The sequence below is a fragment of the Culex quinquefasciatus genome, chromosome 3 (genome assembly GCF_015732765.1).
Source record: "Culex quinquefasciatus strain JHB chromosome 3, VPISU_Cqui_1.0_pri_paternal, whole genome shotgun sequence".
Lineage (NCBI taxonomy): Eukaryota > Metazoa > Arthropoda > Insecta > Diptera > Culicidae > Culex > Culex quinquefasciatus.
This window is the reverse complement of record NC_051863.1, coordinates 166040065-166063208: the sequence shown is the minus strand read 5'-3', so window position 1 is coordinate 166063208 and position 23144 is coordinate 166040065. Positions and strand designations below refer to the sequence as shown.

General features: G+C 40.1%; 2 protein-coding genes across 2 annotated transcripts in view; one reads left to right on the top strand and one right to left on the bottom strand.

Annotated features, from left to right (window-relative positions):
• The window catches only part of LOC6043701, a 42034-nt gene extending 41186 nt beyond the window's left edge, over positions 1 to 848 (top strand). The window contains 1 exon segment of the mRNA XM_038261334.1: positions 14 to 848. Within this exon segment, the coding sequence (XP_038117262.1) occupies positions 14 to 816 (803 nt within the window). The 3' untranslated portion in view covers positions 817 to 848.
• On the bottom strand, positions 826 to 18077 carry LOC6043695 (protein anachronism). Its single transcript, XM_001861290.2, has 6 exons — positions 17439 to 18077; positions 5437 to 5664; positions 5240 to 5367; positions 4949 to 5173; positions 2710 to 2788; positions 826 to 2639 (listed from the first exon to the last, which is right to left on the bottom strand). The coding sequence occupies exons 1-6, from the start codon at positions 17756 to 17758 to the stop codon at positions 2234 to 2236; spliced, it is 1386 nt and encodes a 461-aa protein (XP_001861325.2). The 5' UTR covers positions 17759 to 18077; the 3' UTR covers positions 826 to 2233.
• Between the last annotated feature and the right edge of the window lie 5067 nt (positions 18078 to 23144).

The window sequence follows — 23144 nt, the reverse complement described above, 5'->3', positions numbered from 1 at the left end:
TCGATCGTTTTAGTAACAACAACTTCGAGCGATCCCATCCCCGGTTGGACGGATAACCTGTACGGGTTCAACGGGGTAGTTATTGGGGCTGCAACTGGAGCGCTGAGAATTTTCCACATTAACAACGACTTCCGGGCGGACATCATTCCAGCGGATATCGTCATGAATGCTACCCTAGCTATTGGTTGGTACGCCAAGAACCATCCAGATGAGACCAACATCATTAATTGCACCGCGGCGGACAATCCCGTCACCTGGGGCATGGTCCGAACCGAGCAGATGAAATGGAAGGGCAAAATTCCATTCTTGAAGTCGCTCTGGATCCCAACGTACAACACCACCCGTTACTACGTACTCTCCGAAATCCTCAAAATATTCTACCACCTGATCCCGGCTGTCCTGTTTGACCTGGGACTTCGCTTCAACAGCCAAAAACCTCAGATCGTGAAGCTATACCGTAAGGTGCATAAATTCTCCGAAGTGCTTTGCTTTTTTACCAACAACGAGTGGGACTTCCGAAACGAGCAGTTCCACAAGGTACTGGCCCAGATGAGCGAAGAAGACCAACGGTACTTCCCGTGCGATGCCAAACGAATCGATTGGAAGGATTTTCTGGCGCACAACGTCATAGGTCTGCGGATGTATCTCATGAAGGAAAAATGGGACAACCTGGAGCAGGCACGGGCACGATATCGGAAACAATGGATGGCCCACATGGTGTTTTTGGCCATTTTCTACGCCGTCATGGGATTTTTGCTGTACAAACTATTCTTAGAAGCTGGACTGAAGGAAATTTCGGGAAGTTGGTTCGTGTAACAATTAAAGTTTGCTGAATTTTTAAATTTTATTTTGTTTTCAATAAAAGTTTTATATCTGACTGGCTTACACTCTAGACACAACGCTTAGATTTGAGAATAATTCACATCCTACGAGCTACTACGTCTTACACGCAATATGAGCTTCTTAACCTTTAAAGGTAGCAACCGAATCAGCACGTTTGAAAAACTGAACTTACGCAACAAATATGTACAAATCATTCGGTTCATTCGTCACATTTGAATATCAACTGTAATGCAAAAAGTTACTTAAAATAAACATTAGAGACGACTGCTAGCTTAAGCTGGTCTGTCCTTCTCTCATGAGGGAATAAATAACCTAAAGCTAACAAGAAGGACTTTTGCTCATTATATACAATCAAAGTTGGGAGGAAGGTTTCTAACACTACCGTTTCTTAGCGTATCTGTTTAAAGCTCTTACTAGCGCATTTTGTTTGTCCCTTACACAGTTTAGCTTAGCTTAACGAAAATGCTGCTTTCCAGCGCAAACATAAATAAATAAGTGCCCTAAACTAGGATGAAGCTTACGCGCAACTGCCCTTCGACGATTCGATACTGTAGTACGGAAGAGAAATTGTATTTCTTGCTTCGTGCAATTTTGTAATAAAATTTTCGCATATGGGTCCTGATCGCATGTTCTTAAACTTTTATCATTTGGAAATTTGTGTTGTAAAACGTTCAAGCAAATTGGCATTAACTGTCAATTTTCAAAATATGTCGGATCTATGGTATCTTGAAGTCAAATCGAGAACAAGCACAAAAACTAAAACAAATTAAGGTGAAATACAGGATAATTTCCGTGTACCTCTGCATCAAGCTTGTTTGGCTTTATACGGAATATTTCGTGATACCGTCAAGCCTGCAATGTATTAGCGAGCCTAAACAGTGATTTACACACTGACCTGCCTTACAGACTACATCGTGATGAGCACCACACCACTGTGGACCCGCCGCCGTCCAAGCGGCCATGCCGCGTCTACTTAAGTACACATACACACATTCTACACGGAGCTCAGGAACTCTAAACCTATCGTACCTACGCGGTCAAGCGTGACCGCATCTTGTAAACTGTCACTGGTTATCTCGCCACTTCTAAGGGGTAAATGCTAGATTTTACAAATAAAATACAAAATCGAAATACGTGGGAAGGAACTCGAGTTTTACTGTGTATTCTGGCTCTTCTTCACTTAGCTTATTCGGAGCAACTCCGAGCGGAGCTGATGTTGCGCGACATCGCGATGCGTGATCGTGATGTCGCGCCAGGGCCGTATCCACCACACACCAGCAAATGTCTCGGCCGAATGCGATCAACGCGTGAACTGCTACGCTACGCTAACCTAAGGTCGTTAATACTAGTGCCCACGGCGGGGCCGGCTGACCTCGACACTACCGGACTCTCAGAGCTTCCGTTCCTCGAGGGAAGCCGACGACGCCGAGTAGTCTTCGTCACTTTCCGCCGAATTGTTCTCGAACTGTACCCGGTGGCGGGCCACGTGCTGTTGCTGGTTGTTGTGGTTCAGGTGGCGCTTCTTGTGCGGCTTGGCCTGTGAGTGGTGCACGTGGACCGACGGATGCTGCTTGATCTCGACCTCGTCCACGGATTCGAACGAGTTGGCAACGGAGGAAGAAGACGACGATGACGAGGATAGTCCGGAAGCGTTGTCTAGGCGGTAGCGAACTCCACCGTAGTGGTGGTGCGGGTGCTGGTGCTTCGGCCGAAAGATGGGACGGGAGTGGTGCGAGTGATGCTGGTAATGTTGGTACAGAGGCTTGTGCATCATCATGATGTCTATGCGTGGGACGCTGCGGAAAGGGAAAAGGATGAGTCAGTGCTTGGATTGAACCTCATTCAAATAAAAAAAAAAACACTTACTGTGGCACATCGTCCATTTCATCCGAGGACCATGAGAGTGAGTTTCGGAAGAAGCTCCATGGAAGTACGGCTGCTGTTGCTGTAAGAGAAAATAAACCGTTGGTCAGTGCGGGGCTCACAGACAGCTGGGTACATTAATTAGTGCAACAAACGAGCAGCAGCAATAACACGTCAAACTTAGTGGAAGCTACATTTTTGGGCGGTGAGCTGATCGCGGGAGAATATCGAATGCAAGCGCGGTTATTTGCGCTTATAGGGAATGCAAAGCGCAAGCGAAAAATTGCCAACGAAAGCATTAAAAATAGAAACACGACAATCGAAAGTGAAAACTCATAATTTTTCGTGCGGTTTATTTATTTTTTCGCTTAGCACAGTGGTTCTCATTTCGACGTTATAAAATATCTCCTGTTGATTTCAAAATTCATAAATAAAATTTTAACTTTAAAACAAAATTTAAAAAAAATGCAATACGGGGTCACTTTTCAGTTTGACACCCCTTTCACACGGAGTTCACACGCACTACCAAACGTTTGTTTTGGTAGTGTGCGTTAGCGCCGTGTAAAAAGTGACAGTTCGTCACTTTTTAGTTTGACTTTGACCAAACTAAAAAAGTGTCAAACGAAAAAGTGACCAACCACCGAGGATTGATATAGTCCATAAAAATACATGTTAAAAATAATAATAGCCTAAATATCCTACATTGAAAAAAAGGAAATTCATAAAAAAGGAAAAAGTTTATAAAAATTGTTTAACTCAAACCCCGATGGTTTGACACCAACTGTTGTCAAACGAACGGGGTCACTTTTTTGTTTGACACCCCTGCTACGTGGAGTTCACACACACTACCAAGCGTTTGTTTTGACAGTGTTCGTGAGCGCCGAGTAAAAAGTGACAGTTCGTCACTTTTTAGTGACCAACCAACGGGGTTTTAACTAAAAAAGTGTCAAACAAAAAAGTGCCCAACCATCGAGGGGTGGAGTTCAGAACATTTAGAAATGAAAAACCACTGTGATTAGTCGAAGACATCAACACTGAGTAAATCACGCAAACACGCAAAGATGTTAAAACAAATCGCAAATAAAGAGATATAAAACCTGATGTGTTTATTTTCATTACCTAGGTTCATCGGAATGCCTTTACTCATATAAAAGGGGATTATTTAGGATCTAACCTCAAACTTTCAACGGACATTCTCAGGTGCACACTGGCTGTTAACGACGGCCGCGGTCCGTCCAAGAAAACCGAAACGATAAATCACGACGCACAGCAACAGGAGGGATATCATTCACCTGTCTTCCGTTGGCCTAGTCAGCACACTTCTTCCGAACCATGCCCGTTCAGTCGTTCAAATGGGGAGGATCGGGAGTTTACGGGGGTTTCCGAAGGGGGCGGGGCTCGCACCCATAAGACTCTCTGAATGAAAATTCCAGTTGGGCAGGTTAGCGTAAACAAAGTCGGGCACGAAAATAATATATGGTCGTGTGCTGCCTTAAGTGGAGGTTGGAAAAAAAAAGTGCAAACCTCGGCAGTGCACTGGCCGTCGCTTCTTGGCCGGGGTGTTTTTTTTTATTATTGCCGTCTCGCGTTTGGGGCCACGAGACGTTTGGTCTACCCCGTCTGTTTATTCTCCGTCCCGGTAATGAGGGGGTATTTTTTTCTGAGGGAGTGATGGGTGATCAAACGGAAATAGTAGCAACGCCTTGGGTAATTTCTTTAAAGGCTTGGATAACTGTCCTCAAGATTGAACAGGAAGGTGGAAAGGTACCTAAGAAGGTTCAAATTTTCACCGAAACATACAGAAATTGCATTTTAGCTGGCGCGAGGATATTCGACACCCTCGTCGCTTGAAGTGCCAGCACAAAAAATCACCTTTTGAGCGGGAAACGGCGATAAACAAACGTGGGAACAACGCGCGCGTTCTGCAGGAATGCGTTCTTGTGTCCGGTGTCCGTTAGCAGAGCGAGAGAGCCCCTGCGGCTGAAAGCTTCGAATGACCGCTACCTGAACCAACGTGGCGCGCCACCTGAAGGCCACAGGCAATTTCCGTGGGTCGTCATTTTACGGAAGGATCACCATCACCAAGTGCTCTTCCTCATATCGAACCCTAGACGCCAGTTTCGCTTTCTTTCTGGATAAGGTTTCCACCCTAATCACTATCGGGCAGTTGGTTCTTGGAATGTTGGTCACTTGAGGAACTTAAAATTGGTTAATAGTAAAAAGCACAAAAACACACACTCACCGTTTGCTTTACTTGCCTCGAGGCAATCGGCCGGCTGGAAGAATGTGGCCGCGTGCAACGGCTGGTCCTCATGGTCCTGGACGTCGATCGCGATGCCCATGTTACGGTTCGGCTTGTCCCACTGCTTCACCGCCAGCAGCGTGTCGAGCGTGATCCAGCCCCGGTAGTTCTTCGTTACGGTGATGCTGCTGCAGATGCGCTTCTTGCGTTCCATCACGGAGTTGTCTGCGTAAAGTTCAGCGACGGTTAGGCTCTCTGTCGGGGGAGACAAAACCAACGAGTTCAACTTACCTTTGTTCTTCTTGCGCATGTACACCGAAACTGTTATGCGGATCATCGGCTCGGCCGGATTTTTGCAGTTTTCGTCATCGCGACGGTTCGAATCTCCATCGGTAGAGTTGCTGCCCTTCATGTACAATCTAAGTGTGGAAAAAATGAACCGAAATGCGTTAGCACGTGATTGAACTGCCTTGATCCGGTTGGCCTACCTCAAAATCGCCGAGCTGACCGAAGTGTAAGGCTTGCTATGAGTAAGACGGAAGTAAAGGTTCCAGGTGAACTGATCGTCCCAGACGCTCTGCTCGGTGTGCTTCGGCAGGTCACAAACGGCGGAAAAGGCCATCTCGTGCGTGGCCCCCATCTGGATGTAGCTGTCGTTGCGCATCAGGTTTGACTCGATGCTCTGCCGGATATTGCCGATGATCTGTTTTTCGAACCTGCAAAGACACCAACAAACAACTCAATAAAGCTCAACCGGTAACCAAGCGCGGCTCAACGTCTGGCGAATTCCACAAGTCGAAGCAGTTTTCCCACATGCCCACATTCCTTGAACGTCGACGGGGCTGCCCCGCCGACGCAGACACACCTGGACCTGCGCTCCCCCTCCCATTCCAATCCCTGCCGTTGGCGGCCGTTTTAAATTCGTCACATCAACATATCAATCTCATTCATGCTGCTCCCAGACAGTGGCTAGACGACCACACGGTACACTTCTCCACCCTTCCACGGACACACTACTTCGCCGTAGAGAGTTGAACCGGCGCGATAGACAGCTCTATAAATAGTTGTTGCGGCGGCGGCCTATGAACAACCTTCTTCAGCAGCTCTAGACGTGCTAGACGAAGTGCACATACCACACTATGCAGAGTGTGAGTATGTGCAGTTAAACTGTTTAGTTCCACTCACTGGAATACCAACTATCGCGGCTGGTAGACCCGCGACGTGGGGTGAGGTGTACGGTCCAGACCAGACAGAGAACATCTCACCTTCTTCGTCGCTCCACGCTCTGCTATCGCGTCCCAACGGACGTCTGCTTGTGCAGACCCATCAGGAACCAGTAAACTATACCGTGCTGTTGACAGGCACAGGGATGAACCCGGAGTGCTCGCACGCGTAGACAGATTACATCCCGTTTTGTGCAACAAGGTTGCTGACATGTCAAGGGGGAGGGGGGCTTAATAGTTGAGTGTGCAGCAGCATAGCCCGGAGGCCGCAGACATTAGATAGGCAGTCATGGAGAAGAGGCTGGACGCGACCACGTGCACCACTGGGCACATGATAGTTTCAATCAAATTAGTGCTGATGCTGGGGAAGACCATGCATAATGACCAGTTATATCCAGTAGAGCTGGAATCAATGTATGAAGCTTATTTCTGAGATTTTATTTCGTCATTTGTACATGTTTACAATGATTGTTCAAAATTTTCTAGTATTCAGAATTTTCGTGAAATTTTTTAACGTCAGTCCAGAGAAAAGATGCAGTATTACCCACTTTTATTCTCTAATTTTTAAGATTATTTGGAAAACCAAGCGTGTTTAAGATATTTTTTACAGATTTTCTCAAATGGTTAGTTGTACATAATGAGTAGGCTTAGTGATATTTCACGCTTCAAAATTGCAAATATCACGGGGACCTCCATTTCAAAACACAAAATTTCACGCGAATTTTGCGAAACGTGCAAAATGTTTTAATCACAGAAACTACTTGTTATGCTTCATTTTGTATTATTCTTCAATAAACTAAAAAACATCACTTAATTTGAACGTGACACAAAAACAAAATTCTTCTAATTTTCAAAAAAGTTTCCACCTCGTTTATGGATGAGCTTTTTATATTTTTTGAAACAAAATGTAGGGTATGCGTTTTCTCATTTACTGAACTGCTTTTTTTTATTTAATATTCGACTAGTAATAATAACAAGTTTTCGCTGATTTGCATTTTATTAAATTTCATATCAAGGCAAGATTAAACAATCTTGTTCAGCCAAAATGTGTAAAATTATTTGAATGTTCTGCGACAGTTAGCCAATTAAAAATATATTTTTTTAGATTTCATCTCACTTATCAAAAACTTAATTTAAAATCAATAGGCAAAAATAATATGATTTGTAACGAAATCGAAATTTTTAATTCAAAATGAGAATAGATAACAAAAAAGAGTATTTTTTATTTTTCACGAGAATTATTATCCCAAATAATAAAATATTGTTAAAATTAAAAAGGACTCAGAAATGTTTTTGAAAGGTAATTTGAAAAATAAAAAAAACTCTTCATTTTATTTTGAATAAAGCAAAGCTGGATTATTCGAATTTGTATTGACACAATACCTTTCAAATAAAATAGCAGCAAAGTGTGTATTAATAAATTTAGTTAGTTTCTAAAAAACTGAAAAATTCTTCAAATGATTCCTATCAAGCTTTTCAATTGAAAAATAAACTTAAATAGTCTTTATGGATCAACTATTTATTATTTTGTTAGGCCGTTGCAAATATTTTTTGAAGTTTATGTCCCTCGGCTCTGACCAAAGTCGAGGGGGGGGGGAGCTAAAAAATAATAAAATATAAAAATTGAAATTACAAGCTTAGGTTTCAACATTTGGATGAAAATAGTAGTTTTTGCAATTCCGTCTTGAAACTTTCTACTTTTCCTGTGACGAAACAGCCTACTTTTATCTACTAAAAATAACAGAATCGAATAGAAACACATTTCAAAACAAATGCTGAAAAGTTCTTCTTTTCAGCACTGAAATGGATGCTGAAAAGTTGATCTTTTCGGCACTAGTTTTGAAAAGTAATATTTTTCAACATTTTTTTGATTTAAACGATTTATTGACATGAACATTCGACTTATAATTTCACTCAATGGGTGTTTTTCAGAAATGCAAAAAATGTTGTATGGAACTCGTTGCAAACCTAGATTTTTTCAGCACTTGTCGTATTTATCCAACTTGGTGAACCTCGTGCTGAAAAAATCTTCTTTTTCAACTTGTTGCATAAACTACTATTATTGTTGTACATTTATCCAACGAGGTTTACCGAGTTGGATAAATACGACGAGTGCTGAAAAAATCAAGTTGTGCAACGAATTACTTACAACATTTTTTGCAATTCTGAAAAACGCTTATTTAATGGAATTTTATGTCAAACATTCATGTGTTTAGTAAATTCATCGTTCAAAACAAAAAAATATTGAAATATGTTACTTTTCGATACAAGTGTTGAAAAGTACAACTTTTCAGCACCCATTTTAGTGCTGAAAAGTAGAACTTTACATAAACTTTGAAAAATATTTGCAACGGCCTTATTTGAAAAAAATAGAAAATTGATACATTTCACGAAGTTTAAGCCGTACACGAAATCGTCAAAAATCACCAACCCTATATATATTAGTAATTAAACCGCTTAACTTTACAGTAATTGTTAAGATTATTTTCATTCTTATTTGAGTTTGATAAATTATTTTGAGACATATCGTTACAGTTTCACAGAAACATACAATTTGACGGAATTGAAATTTCACTAACCATAATAATGAGGTCTTCTTCGTTCTACTGACTTAAGAATTGATAAACAGTTTGATTTTTTACCGTAATCTGGGGTGAATCGGGACTACAGTCTGAATAGGGACAGCAGTTTTTAGACCACTTAAAGCTTTTAAATTTGGAAATGGATGTACACATTTTGTTGGTCTGAGTCTGTTCTAGCCGAAACCAACCAGAAAAATCACAATATTGTGCTCCAACATGGTTAAAACTGCTGTCCCAATTCGCCCCATGTGTCCCGATTGACCCCAGTTTACGGTATCATTCCATATGATAAAAATTCTTTTGAAAACCTCGTTTCAAACTCCTCCAACTACAACCCCGACCCAGTCCCATCCCAGCCGGCGATACGTCCCGCAAGAGCTTCCCGACCTTGACATTGAAAACCGCAACAAAAAATACTGCACACGGTCCACGGCGGCGCAGTATCACACCGTCATCGCATCCTCTTCTCCATCACGTGTGCATATCGCGTACTCGCCCGACCAAGATTTGGCACTATGCTCTGAAGCCCAGCGCACATCATCCTCCTCCTCCTTCTTGTCCCCTGCTCCCAGTCGTTGGTGTCGTCGATGTTCGTCCCGTAATTTGGCCGCGATGCACGGCGGCTCGTTCAATTCAGCCAGCAGTAGCAGACTTGATGATGACTACGTTGGGGCTTTGGTGGAAGAATACCGCTAAGTATGTTAATAAAAATCACGCTGTCTAGCCGCCGTCTGGCTCGCTCAGAAGGGGGTTCTCATGTGCGCTACATAGCCCCCTCCCGCACCAGCTACTTCAGTATGCTTCCCTCGCCGTCGTCTCATCGCAGTTTTCTCTGCGCGGTTGTACTCTTTGAACGAGTCCCGACACGGCTGTAGCCGGCAACGAAACGGAATTGCATATTGACTCACGTTGGACCACCTTCATTATAGGCGTTGCAATCATCACCATCAGTTCAGGGAAGGTTTTTTTCCCCGATCTTAGTTATGCAATGCGAGCTACTTCAGGATATCAGAACTTTCTCGGACTGTACTCTAACCAAGTACAATCTCTTATCATCTTCTACTTGCGTAACACCGTCTAAACTGCGTTGTGCCTGAACAGGTCCTCAGCGTGGGTCCCGCCGACTTCTCGTATATTATGCAAGCGTATTTTTTTGTTGTCCTTAGTTATCGCAGGAATGCTGCACAACAACCAACAGCCAGACGAACGGGTAGTGCTACACAGATTCGTTCAGACACTCTTGGAGGTCGCGAGAAGAACTGTGTCAGGAATTAGAGCAAACGGGAAACGGGCCGATTAGGTAGTGGGAACAGGTCCGTCTGTCTGGCGGGGTGGTTTGGACGGGGGTGGCCGGGACAGAAATTTGAATTCCGCCCGTGATGCACAGCACAGTAGTCAAGGTCGGGGAGGTGTGTCTTTATGCGATCTGGAAGTTGTTTGTTTATTAAATTGCAGCCGCGCGCTGTCAGACGACGGCTGTGGAATGTTTGGGTGAGAATTTTCTGCGTGATGGATTGGCGGTGCTCGATGGGAATTGTGCAGACGATTTTTTTTTTTTTCAAGGAATGGTCTAAAATATTTGGGGATAAGCTTTGCTTTCTTTTTGAGCATTCGATCACAATGTCGACTAACAAATCAAACATGACAGTATTAGGGGAACAGCATCAAATTCAATCGTGCCTCTAAAGTTGTCATATCAGCACTTTGACGTTGATTTACAGCTCATGAAAAGCGTTTTCAACTGAAATCGAGAGATAAATAGCTCTTTAGGAAGCAGCGATGGAAGAATCATCTTCAAAAGAAAATGATTTGACGCTTACCAAGTGAAAAATCGAAAATGAACTTGGCCTTCCTCTCTCGCCTACGAAAGATCAGTAAATGGAAACTCAATAAATCATCACCTTGATTATTCGGTGGATCATCTCTTCCACTACTACACTTGCAGGTGTAACGTCACACGTCGAAAAAAGATCTGTCACGTTTTGTTGATGCGCAATGTGTGTAAACAAACCGAAATATATAATTTTAAGTAGTGCTAACAAAGAAAATCACCAAAAATCATCAACTGATTTATATTATTCTAGAAGTTCGGGAGCGAGTGCTTAACCTGCCAAACATACGAGAATTTCTCCTATAATCTTAAGAAAATGCGAAAAAGTAAATTGTCTTTAAAAAAATGGATCAAAGGGTTAAAGTTTTTTCCCTTTATGTTTAATAAACAAATAGTGGGCACAATGAAAATTCAAATAAAATAATGAAGCAGTTATCCCAATTTATTTCAACAGAGCAAAAGATTGATTTTATAGAAAAATGTAACAAGACAAAATTTACATAAATAAACGTTCTAATAAAGGGAGTCGAGCAATTCCAGCACAAATCGGGAATTTTTCTGATACTTTTGTACCCGACCCTCTCCGATTTAAATGAAACCTTGTAGACATGTTATCCTAGGCCTATATAAGCCATTTTTATGTATATGGATTCAATTGTATTGGAAAATTACATTTGAGAAGTGGTGTAGGAAATTGGACGGGCTTTTCAAAAAAAATCCACTGAAATAAAAATACATGGCACTTCATGATGATTTTAAATTTTTATGTTTGAAAGTTATATTTTAACATGATATTACGATTTTTTTTGTTCAAAATTTATCAGGAAATAGCCTTAGATGTTACAAAAAAACTCACGAAAAATGCAGGGTGGTATGTCTCTCCTAAAAAAATACAAAAATCATTAACTAAAACTGTTTCTTTTCGAAAAGTTGACGTTTAGAAAAATTTAAAAAACCGATAGTGGGAATTGATTCCCCAGATAATTTAACATAAAAGTTTCCATATTGTCTATTGTCCTATCTCCAATCCTTGTGAAGATACAGCGGCTTTAAAAATAAAACAGTCTCTTAAACGGAAAGCTTGTCTTATTTCCCATATGTATGTCTTTGACAGCATTTCAATTGAATGTATGGGCTAACAGATATATGCTTAATAGGGTGGTTACGGATTTTGAAAAGTTCTCAGATCAAGTTCTGGTGTGGTTCCCCTTGTAGGGCATACCCATAGGGACTCTCACGCCAAATTTCAGCTCATTTGGTTGAAAACTGGCTTGTCTAAAGCGAGTTCAAGTTTACATGGGATTTACTATGGGAAATTTTGAATTTTCGTTCTTTCACTCCTACAGGTATGGGGAAAACATGTAGAAACTTCTAGGATGGCCAGAAATGAGCGGAATCGTCTGGAGAACAACTTTCCCTAAGAGACCAGGTCGATTCGTTCAACCCCCATCGAGCTCAACGGCAATTCATCCGGGGTTTTAGGAACCAACGGTTTTCCCCAGAAAAGCGTCAAATTTTCCTTAGCATGCTATGAATGCTTGATGAACACCGCGACGCCACATGTTAAACAGCTACCACGTGGACTAGCATCGCCTATAAAAAATTACTTTTAATTACTTTTTGTACTATAGAATTATCATTTATGGTGATCCTGATACTATTTAGCTGTATTCTAAACCTCCAATTAAGAAAAAACTGTTATGGTGCAAATTTTACAATCACGTGGTAGCTGTTTGACATGTGGCGTCACGATGTTCATCAAGCATTCATAGCATGCTAAGGAAAATTTGATGCTTTTCTGGGGAAAACCGTTGGTTCCTAAAACCCCGGATGTATTGCCGTTGAGCTCGATGGGGGTTGAACGAATCGACCTGGTCTCTTAGGGAAAGTTGTTCTCCAGACGATTCCGCTCATTTCTGGCCATCCTAGAAGTTTCTACATGTTTTCCCCAGGCCTGTAGGAGCGAATGAACGAAAATTCAAAAAATTTCATAGTAAATCCCATGTAAACTTGAACTCGCTTGAGACAAGCCAGTTTTCAACCAAATGAGCTGAAATTTGCCGTGAGAGTTCCAATGGATATGTCCTACAAGGGGAACCACACCAGAACTTGATCTGAGAACTTTTCAAAATCCGTACCCACCCTAATGCTTAAATACATTGCTCATAACTGAAAAAAGAATATACATAGGAACCTGGATAGTTATGCAAATAATAATAAGATTACTTAAATATTAGAACGAGTCAAATTAAATAGCTGTCAATCACAAACTTATGGGAAATTGGACGAGCTTTCCGTTAAAAATATTTACGAGACTTGAAAATCAAGTCTGTCATATTGAAATTGGCAAAAACCACCAAAAAAACTAATTTTTCAACATTTTTATTTTAAAAACCGCTCAAAACGTATAATGGTACGATTCTTGACAAAGAATTTTTGTCAAATTACTGTCAGGGAAGCAAATTTATACCTGTGAACAAAAAATTATAAACAAAGATGGAATAATTCACCTTAAAACGTTAAATTGACTAAATCTTTCAAAAAGCATTCGAAAAAAATTCATTTGAACAGTACTGTACAATACTACTACTTAGTACTCTTATGTTTCAAACATGGCTTAATTGCCCATGTTCGTATAAATGTCCCATATCGACGCTGTTTGCTAACTTGTCGCACGTCACGTTTTGACGTTCCGAAAAAAACGTTTTTTAATGTTTGACCTCCAATAAACAAAAACTAGAGCAATGTAAACAATAACAAACACGTTTTGTTTGGTTCACACGTCCTAAAGTTGAATATGCTCGGGCATGTACGTGTGTCGAACGCGTTCTGAAATGAAATCCCTTTGGCTAGTTGTCGCACTTACATCAATTTCTGGGTGTGTTAAGATAGAACGACAAGGTTGAAACTTGTTTCAAATGAAAAGTAATAAAAATGCACGAAGTTGTTCGGTTTTTATTAAATATCACAGGATTGAAATCAAATTTTGATGTTCTGAGCCATTCTGAGCTGCACAAGATGGCGTTCTTAACTCAGATTGGCCCAAAATGCACGCACTTCAAGGTAGCACGACAGCAACGATATGGGACAGTTTACAGCTTCAAATTCAACCCGCATCACTTTGTATCGCCCCAAAATCTGGCCAACAATTTGCCCAAACTTAGGCCAGTTTCAACCGGATTTGCATTTTAAACGTCAGCACGTGTTCAAAACGACATCCACGCCGCCGGCCGGCAGCACCCGATTTGTTTCAGTGTGGAATTTTCCGCCCAATTACGCTCCCAGACATTTAGACGCTCGCTTGAGCGTCAACGTTTATAAACTAAACGCACGCTTGTAACGGATCCGAGTCGGGTGCGAAAAACGCGTGTCGCTTCTTCCCGAAGATGCTCTCGCGACCGCCGGTGATCGGCGCGTAACATATGGTCGTGCGAGACATTTCAGAGTAACCATAAATTAGCTGCCAAGATATGTTTTGTCATCGGGCTGTCGGACACTGACCGAGCCGGTGCGGGTGGATTTGAATATTTCCCCGAGTCATTTACTCAGATATTCGAGACAGCCCGAAATTAATGTACTAACACAAGATAAATCGGTGTTACCAAGTTGAGTAGGCCTACCTAGTATACTCATCATCAGCTGCTAACAACGAAAAAAGGGGAAGTTAAATTTCAGATAAAGTTAATTTTTCATCAATGAAACCTGACGTCGATGCCTAGGTCATTTGCACGAGTTGTCTTAAAATAACTCTCCCTGTGGGTGTGTTCTTCCACTCAGGTAATTATAGCGTTGTGGAGGCGGAAGAACTTTCCAAAATCATACCTTCTACCACACGGGATTTGTCATCAGCTGGGAACAGTAGCTAAGTGCGGCGCGTGCAAAGGTTCAACGTTATTCATAGACATAGACAAAAAATAGCAATGTCATTGGACGAAAATATTACTAAGAAATATTCAAAAATGTACAAAGGTTGTTTTTTTATAGGAATACAAAGCATAAAAAGCACTCGTTGTATCAAAAAAAAAAACTAACTAAATCCACCTACGTGGTTAGAGCCTTCCTCACTTATTTCCAACAATGGCTGATGTGATGGAATTGTACAAACATTTCATCTATTTTTTAGATCCGGAATAAAAAAGTACATAAATATCACTTAGGTGGCCATGCCTCGAGACAGGGTTGCCAGATCTTCAATGTTTTGAACTCGTTTGGAAGGTTTTTTGATAATCTAAGCAACGATGGGTTGGATGGTGGATCCGGACATAATTTACATACATTTGAGTGAGATCCGGCTTCAAAAAAGTACATCAATATCACTTAAGTGGGCATATCTCGAGACAGGGTTGCCAGATCTTCAATGTTTTAGACTCGTTGGAAAGGTCTTTTGATGACCTAACCAACGGTGGGTCGGATGGTGGATCCGGACCTAGTTTACATACATTTAAGTGAGATCCGGCTTCCAAAAAGTACATCAATATCACTTAATTGGGCATATCTCGAGACAGGGTTGCCAGATTTTCAATGTTTTGGACTCGTTGGAAAGGTCTTTTGATAACCTAATCAACGATGAGTCAGCTGGTGGATCCGGACCTAGTTTACATACATTTAAGTGAGATCCGGCTTCAAAAAAGTGCATCAATATCACTTAAGTGGGCATATCTCGAGACAGGGTTGCCAGATCTTCAATGTTTTAGACTCGTTGGAAAGGTCTTTTGATGACCCAACCAACGATGGGTCAGATGGTGGATCCGGACCTAGTTTACATACATTTGAGTAAGATCCGGCTTCAAAAAAGTACATCAATATCACTTAAGTGGGCATATCTCGAGACAGGGTTGCCAGATCTTCAATGTCTTGGACTCGTTGGAAAGGTCTTTTGATAACCTAACCAACGATGGGTCAGATGGTGGATCCGGACATAGTTTACATACATTTAAGTGAGATCCGGCTTCCAAAAAGTACATCAATATCACTTAAGTGGGCATATCTCGAGACAGGGTTGCCAGATCTTCAATGTTTTAGGCTCGTTGGAAAGGTCTTTTGATGACCTAACCAACGATGGGTCGGATGATGGACCCGAACATAGTTTACATACACTTAAGTGAGATCCGGATAAATGTGAAAACACATTTTTATACATAACTTTTTAACTACTTATCGAAACTTCAATCTGTATAAAACTCGATCTATGGGACCTTAAACCAAGTCGAATGCAACAAGTTCGGGTCAAATCGGTTCAGCCAGTGCCGAGAAACATGAGCTAGTTTGTTGGTCACATACATACATACACACACACATACACACACACATACACACACACATACACACACACATACACACAGACATTTGTTCAGTTTTCGATTCTGAGTCGATATGTACACATGAAGGTGGGTCTACGACGTTTTTATACAAAGTTCATTTTTAGAGCAGGATTATAGCCTTACCTCAGTGAGGAAGGCAAAACGCTTCATATTCATATTCGCTTGAGGGGTTACATACATGTAAATCGGCAAAAATGTCAGAGGTTGGTTTGAGCACACACTTAAACTTTTTTCAAAATCTCTTTTCAGGGCATTAAAATATACATTTTCATCTATTAATACAACAAATTTGAAGACATTTGGTTGTGTCATTGCCGAGATATAGCTTTTTGATGTTAGTTTACAAAAACGGGTGCCACGATATTTCAACATTGCTTTGACCAAATCGGCTCAAAATTTTGATGAAGACTCGTTAAACCAGTCCCGTGTGCATGACGAAGCCCAATTTTCAAAAAGTTTGTTGAAAAAAGATAAAAATATTTTTCTGTTTTTCATATAACAAATCGCCAGTTTTTGATTTTAGTATTTTTTGAAAATTCAAAATTTCAAAATCGGGCTTCTTCACACGGAATATGTCTTGGGAATCTTCACTCAAAATTTCAGTCAATTTGGTCCGTCCAATCTCGAGATATCGTGGCACTCTCAGAAAGTTAGACAATTTGCTTTGCGCATGCCAAAATTCTGAGCTCGTCTCTAACTCAGTTAAATCTCAACATATCTTCATGAAACTTTCAGGAGTGATTGAAATTCATCTTTTAAGTGGATTTAATAATTTTTCTGTAATATGAAATTTTGTAATTTTCTACATGTGTGTAACCCCTTAATATCTTCAGACACTTATTTGTTTATACAGTTTTGAAGTTATGGCTAGCGATCAAGCATTAACTATCTACGAACTAAAATAAGTTAAAAAGAAAAGTATTATTAACTATTAAGAAGCATTAAACAACTATGGTTTTTGATACCTTTAAAAACTTGTTTTCCATGTGAAATAAGTTTTATCCAAGAATATTATCAATCGTAATCATTATAAAAATAAAAATTATCAATAAAATCATGTTTATTGAGAGTAACCAAACTCTCAATAAAACTCAAGTTTAGATGGCATTGCCCACAATCCACAAATTAACACTAGGCCAATCTTTGCCGCCGGGTGCAATCGCCTTGAAATTGGCGCATCGCGGACATTGTGACAAATATTTTCACTCACTCCCACCACCAACAATCCGTCCTTGCCTTTCGCTACGAACCAATTTTCCGACGGCTTTGAATTTCCCGGCTTGCCAGCCAAGCCGGCTCGTAATTAATACCTTCCAATTTTTCATCACAGCCCGTTCTTTTTTTTTGTATACTTCTTCGTCTTCAAGAAGTCACACGAATACTACGTTTTGCGTGCATTTTTTAATATCAACCCAGAGCGCAACGGTTCTAAAAATACCGGAAAATGCGAAAACTGCGACATGCATGCGAAATTTTGCACTTTTTCCCCCCTTCTTTTTCACGCTGAAGACTTCAACTTTCGGAGGTACTTACGCTTTGCGGTTCTGCGCGTGGCTGGACACGTTCGGTTCGGTGGCACTCTGCTTGATGGCCATCGGAGCCCCGGCCCGTTGCAGGTTCTTCTGGGCGGCCTCGTCCCGAAGGCGCTGCTGCTGCAGCTTGACCGCCGTTATGTTGATCTGATTGCGGAGCAGGTCAGACCGTTCGCTCTCGGTCAGGTTGTCGAAATCGATCACCTTGGACTCGGGCACCACCAGTTCCTCGATGGTGTCGTACGAGTTGAACGGGGCCCCACGGACCGTGGCCAGCATACCCAGCGAACATATCGCCACGAATGGCACCAGGAACTTCATCCTGTTTATTTTCACCAATCGATTGATTCTATAGTTCTGTTATCACTTGTAGTCCTGAACGTATCCTTTAACACTTTCTAACCGTTGATTTACTTTCACTTTATATAATTCACTTCTCAGTTGTAAATTAACTCACAAAAATTTATAAAGAATCAAAAAATATTTTGGAGGTGTTTTCTTGTTTTAAAAATATAATCCAAAATAAGAAACAATATAAGAACTTCTGAAGAACTTAGTTAAGAGAGAGAGAGAGTTCCGCTGCTACTGGACACTTGCGTTGTCAAGAGCTATGTACGAAATGATTTCTGGTAAAGGAGGTATTATATTTATACGGGAGCCGCCGGTCGGCCAGAGTCGACTAACACACGCGGAGAGCAGGACGGCATACAAGCACACACACACACACACAGCACTCTCAGCGCTTGGCCGCCGATCGTCCATCGCGGGAGAGCGACCGGCGGCCGGAACCGCGACTTATGAAAATCAAGACGCGAGTTGTTAGTAAAGGTATTTTACACCTCTTGTGGAAAATTCGCGAGCGAGCACCCTCCTCGGAGTAGTCGTCCCGTGGCCGTGGAGAAAGAGAGAAAATACGTATGCTAAGTACACACTATCACACGTATGCAAAGCCGGGTTGGGTTGTTCGGAATTTTCAAATTTACCGTTGTGGCCACTAATTCCGGTGGAAATGAAAATTTTAATAACTTGGATAAAATCCTCTGCCAGTGATTCTCCAATAATATCTCGAGATTATTCTCCATGAAAACTGGAGATGGATTAATAGTAGTTGTTCGGTAACTGGGCGTTGTTGAACTGGGCTGCTTTTTAACTGGGCCGTAGCCCAGTTTAAAAGCAGCAAAACGTCAAAAATCCTAAACAAACCTAAATGACCGAGGGGTTAATGGATGCAAAAATCATGTTCAATAAAAAAACAAAAATTTCAATCTTTTATTTAATTTCAAGTCACAATTAATGAAATATGAAAAGTAAGCATTGTAAATAAATTTGAGTAACTTCTATTTTTATATTTCATCTGCAAAATATTATGCATCGGTGGTCCCCTCGTAATTTTTCGTTCAGCCGAACAAGTAATTTGTTTTTTTTTTATTTTACTAAAACAATTCAGGGGATTTTTCAATGACCATAGAAACAATTTTGCGTCATTGAGTTGTCCATACAAGTATTCACTACATTTTACATAAAACAGCAGCTCATTCAGCAAAATAGTTACACTTCAAGAAAATATAACCATTTTTTAAATCAACATTGCATAACAAAAAAGTTTTCCGAATTGAAATGTTCAATAATCCCTTTCTGCGTGGTTTTTTCTCCATACAAAAATTCAAGTTTTTGTATGGAGCATGGTTTATTGTCAGAAGAGCAGTTCTCTAAGGAATCGGTCTTTTTTCTTTAATTTTAATTTTTGTATTTTTTTTATCCGGCTGAAACTTTTTTGGTGCCTTCGGTACGTCCCAAGAAACCATTTTGCATCATTAGTTCGTTCATATAATTTTCCATACAAATTTGGCAGCTGTCCATACAAAAATGATATGTGGAAATTAAAAAATCGGTATCTATTTTTTATTGATTTGGTGTCTTGGGCAAAGTTGTAGGTATGGAGAAGGACTACTCTGAAAAAAAATGATACACGGTGAAAAAAATTTGGTGATTTTTAATTTCACTTTTTGTCATTGAAACTTGATTTGCAAAAAACACTTTTTTAATTTTTTTAATTTTTTTATTTGTTTTAGAGGACATCAAATGCCAACTTTTCAGAAATTTCCAGAATGTGCCAAAAATATTTGACCGAGTTATAATTTTTTGAATCAATACAGATTTTAAAAAAATCGAACTATTGGTCGCAAAATTATTTCAACTCCAGTTTTCGATGTAAAATCGAATTTGCAATCCAAAGTAAATTTTTGATAAAGTGCACCGTTTTGAAGTTATAGCCATTTTAAGGTATTTTTTTTAAAAACAGTCGCAGTTTTTCATTTTTTTAAATTAGTGCCTATGTTTGCCCACCTTTGAAAAAAGTATTTTTGAAAAGCTGAGAAAAATTTCTATATTTTGCTTTTTTGAACTTTGTTGATACGACCTTTAGTTGCTGAGATATTGCCATGCAAAGGTTCAAAAACAGGAAAATTGTTGTCTCACCCAAACAACCCACAATTTTCTAATGTCGCTATCTCGGCAACTAATGTTAAAATATGAAACATTTGTGAAATTCTCGGTTCTTTTCGAAAAAAATATTTAAAAAAAATTAAAATCAAGACTAACAATTCGGGCTAACAACAGGCCAAACATTCAATAATCCATATCCAATCGATTGCAAAACATCGAAAAATGAAGTTGAAAAATTTTTGCGACCAATATTTCGATTTTTAGGAAAAATCTGTATTTTGTCAAAAAATCATAACTCGGTCAAAGATTTTTTGTCCATTCTGGAAATTTCTGAATAGTTGGCATTTGATGTCCTCTAAAACATATCAAAAATTTAAAAATAGTGTTTTTTTGCAAATTAAGTTTAAGCGACAAAAATTGAAATTAAAAATCATAATTTTTTTACCGTGTATCATTTTTTTCAGTGTAGTCCTTATCCATACCTACAACTTTGCCGAATTGGTGCCTTCGATCAAAAAATTCCTTCAAAAGATACAGATTTTTGTCACATATCATTTTTGTATGGACAGCTGCCAAATTTGTATGGAAAATTATATGAACAAACAAATGATGCAAAATGGCTTCTTTGGACATACCGAAGGCACGAACAAAGTTTCAGCCGGATTAATAAATACAAAAAATCAAATGACCGAAATCGCAGAGAATCGCTCAGAAGATAGTGAGGAATAAGTTGAAGTGTCCTGCGACGGTGTTATAAATTCTGTAACATTTATATTAGTTGACGAATCTTTTCGCACTATTCGACAAAGTTGGTCTCTGGAACACGAGGTTTTTGAAAAATGCAAAAATCGTTAAGGGGCTCAAAACTGGCAAAACCAAGAACGCACCGATTTTACGTGCAAATCCCATTTAAAAATTTATTTATTCGGTACTTGTCCAGATTTTTTCAATATTTACCTGGTAAACCTGAAACAGAGCTACAATTTACGATACCTCGTGACGGAGGGCGTAAAAAGGGAGGGTAATTTTTGAACATTCAAAAACGACGTGTTTTTCAATAATTTGCAGCATAAAATGGTGATGGTTTGGAAATTTGGTGTCAAAGGAACTTTGGACGACCGATTTGAGGGTGTTTCCGGAATGCCGATAAATCGTATTTTTCTTAAACATAGAAAAAAAATCTCAGGTAGCAGAACTCTCATTGGATGAAAAGTTTGTAACCAGTTTATATATATATTTTTTTAAATTTCATGACAAAATAGTTTTCTAGTGATTTTTAAACATCTCCAGTAAACTGCACCCCGACGGTGGTACGAAAATTCGCGAGTAGTGCTCTGGTGCTGAGTACGATTCAACCAGGTTTTTCTCGCGCTTCTCCCGCTCGTCCATCAACCATTTCTTGATGGTGAAAACACGTGACGGCGAGCATCGTATAACCGCCATCCACGATGATTTCAAAGCTCGCGAGAGCGTTTTTCTCGTATGCATCAGTTCGGTAGCTCTTCCATGCTGATACGGTTCTGGCAGTGAACTTCTGTCGGTTCCCAAGTGATAAGGGCTCGAACTACTTGCGTGTGGAAAACCCTAGGCTATGCCAACTGTGCAGACTCGTCACGAAGACGACGGAATTGGCGTAATTGGAGATCCAGCCGTGCAACAAAATAGTCAAATTGTTCCACATCCATACAAAGTCATATTCGTCTAGACCCGCGCACCAACATATTGAATAATCTATTGCGGCTAGACTACTGCAAACTGACTGTAGAGACAGGGTGAAAGAGTCTGGCAACAACAGGAAGCAGCAAATATTGCATCGTTAGACTGAGCAATTGGCGCAATTCTTGGGCGCAAAAATACCGTCCGACATCGGGCGTACCTTTGGGGCCCCAAAGTGTCTCGTCGGATCTATAAAGTTCCTGCGCGAGCTCGTGGTCTATGGCAGCCGTAGACACTAGGGTGGTCCAAATCTGGACTTTTTTGGGGCTACCCCCTGCAATCAAAGATTGACCCATCACTAGGCTAAATTCCAAATTTGAGCTCATTCTGACCACGGGAACCCCTCCCTCCAATCGCTTAAAGTTTGTATGGGAAAAATCGTTAAAATGTATGGAGAAAAGCAACTGTTTTACTTTTTTACCTGTGGAAGGCGCCATAGTTATCCGATGCTTACCATTTCTCAAATGTAGAACCTTCATTATATTTAGAACAACTTTCTCGAAGACACCATATTTTTAGGATTTTTTCCCGCGAAGTTATTAGCGCCCAAATCTGACCATTTTTGCGCGGCTAGCTGTAAGGGGCTACCTAACAACGATGTTTAATTCCAATTCGTACACGCACGTGCTCTCTCTCAGGTTCAAACCCTCTCACGAGTTTGCTTGCCTGCCTGCCTGCTTACCAACAAGCGACAGCGCGCGCTTGGACTTTTGTCGTCGTCGTCGTTTTCGTTTGCTATCTGCTGCGCTGCATTCCTGGCATGTTTATTATAATTTTCAACTAAAATAGCAGGTTTGTTTTGAGATATATTTAGCATATAAGTTCTTAGATTATGTCAAAATTGAAAAAAGTGCACTAAAAAAAACAATTTGAATAAAAGACTTAGGCCTTGGCTTAGCCTCGTTTAAAAAATTGAAGCAAATGAACAGGATTTGTTCGTTTTTCCAAGCAAAAAATAATTGAATCATTCTCTCTAATGAGCATATACGGCTCATTAGAGAGAATGATTCAAGTATTTTAAAAAATCTTCAGGTAATACAAATTTTGTTTTTTTTTATTCTATATATCATCCGACCAACTGCTTGTCCATTCGAAGGCGATTTGATTACAGATTTCAAACTAGCTAGCTCAACAATCTCTATTTTTGAGCCTTTTCTTTTAGACATCGTTGCACTTTTTGGATGTTTCGGAATCGTAAACTTCTAATAATCGTCAAAGGCAAAATATACCGCAATTTGTTGTAAGGAAGTTTTTTATATTTTCGGCAGATTAAAATATTTTGTATGGAATGAAAAATAATCGTGATCATAGGGCTACGAAAAACTTCAAATGTTTTCTTTTTAAGCTTGTTTGATACTATACAAAAGTGAAAAAACAGTTCCCAAAATCGATGAATTGTCTAAGTGTATTGTTCTTCCTGAAATCTATACTTGACTAAGTTAAAAAAAAGTCTTATATTTTTTCTAGAAGAGTTAAAATCCCAGTCTTGAGTTTGGTATTATACCAAAACTAGAAATAAATTTCAATTACATAACATAACAGATGA

What these genes read in the sequence shown, in the direction of transcription:
- LOC6043695 (XM_001861290.2), bottom strand. Translation starts at nt 17,758, where the DNA reads ATGAAGTTCCTGGTGCCATTCGTGGCGATATGTTCGCTGGGTATGCTG. An exon ending in CACGCGCAGAACCGCAAAGC is followed by an intron (nt 5,665 to 17,438) that starts GTAAGTACCTCC and finishes GTGTCTTTGCAG; the next exon opens with GTTCGAAAAACAGATCATCG. An exon ending in GAAATGGACGATGTGCCACA is followed by an intron (nt 2,640 to 2,709) that starts GTAAGTGTTTTT and finishes CCCTTTCCGCAG; the next exon opens with CGTCCCACGCATAGACATCA.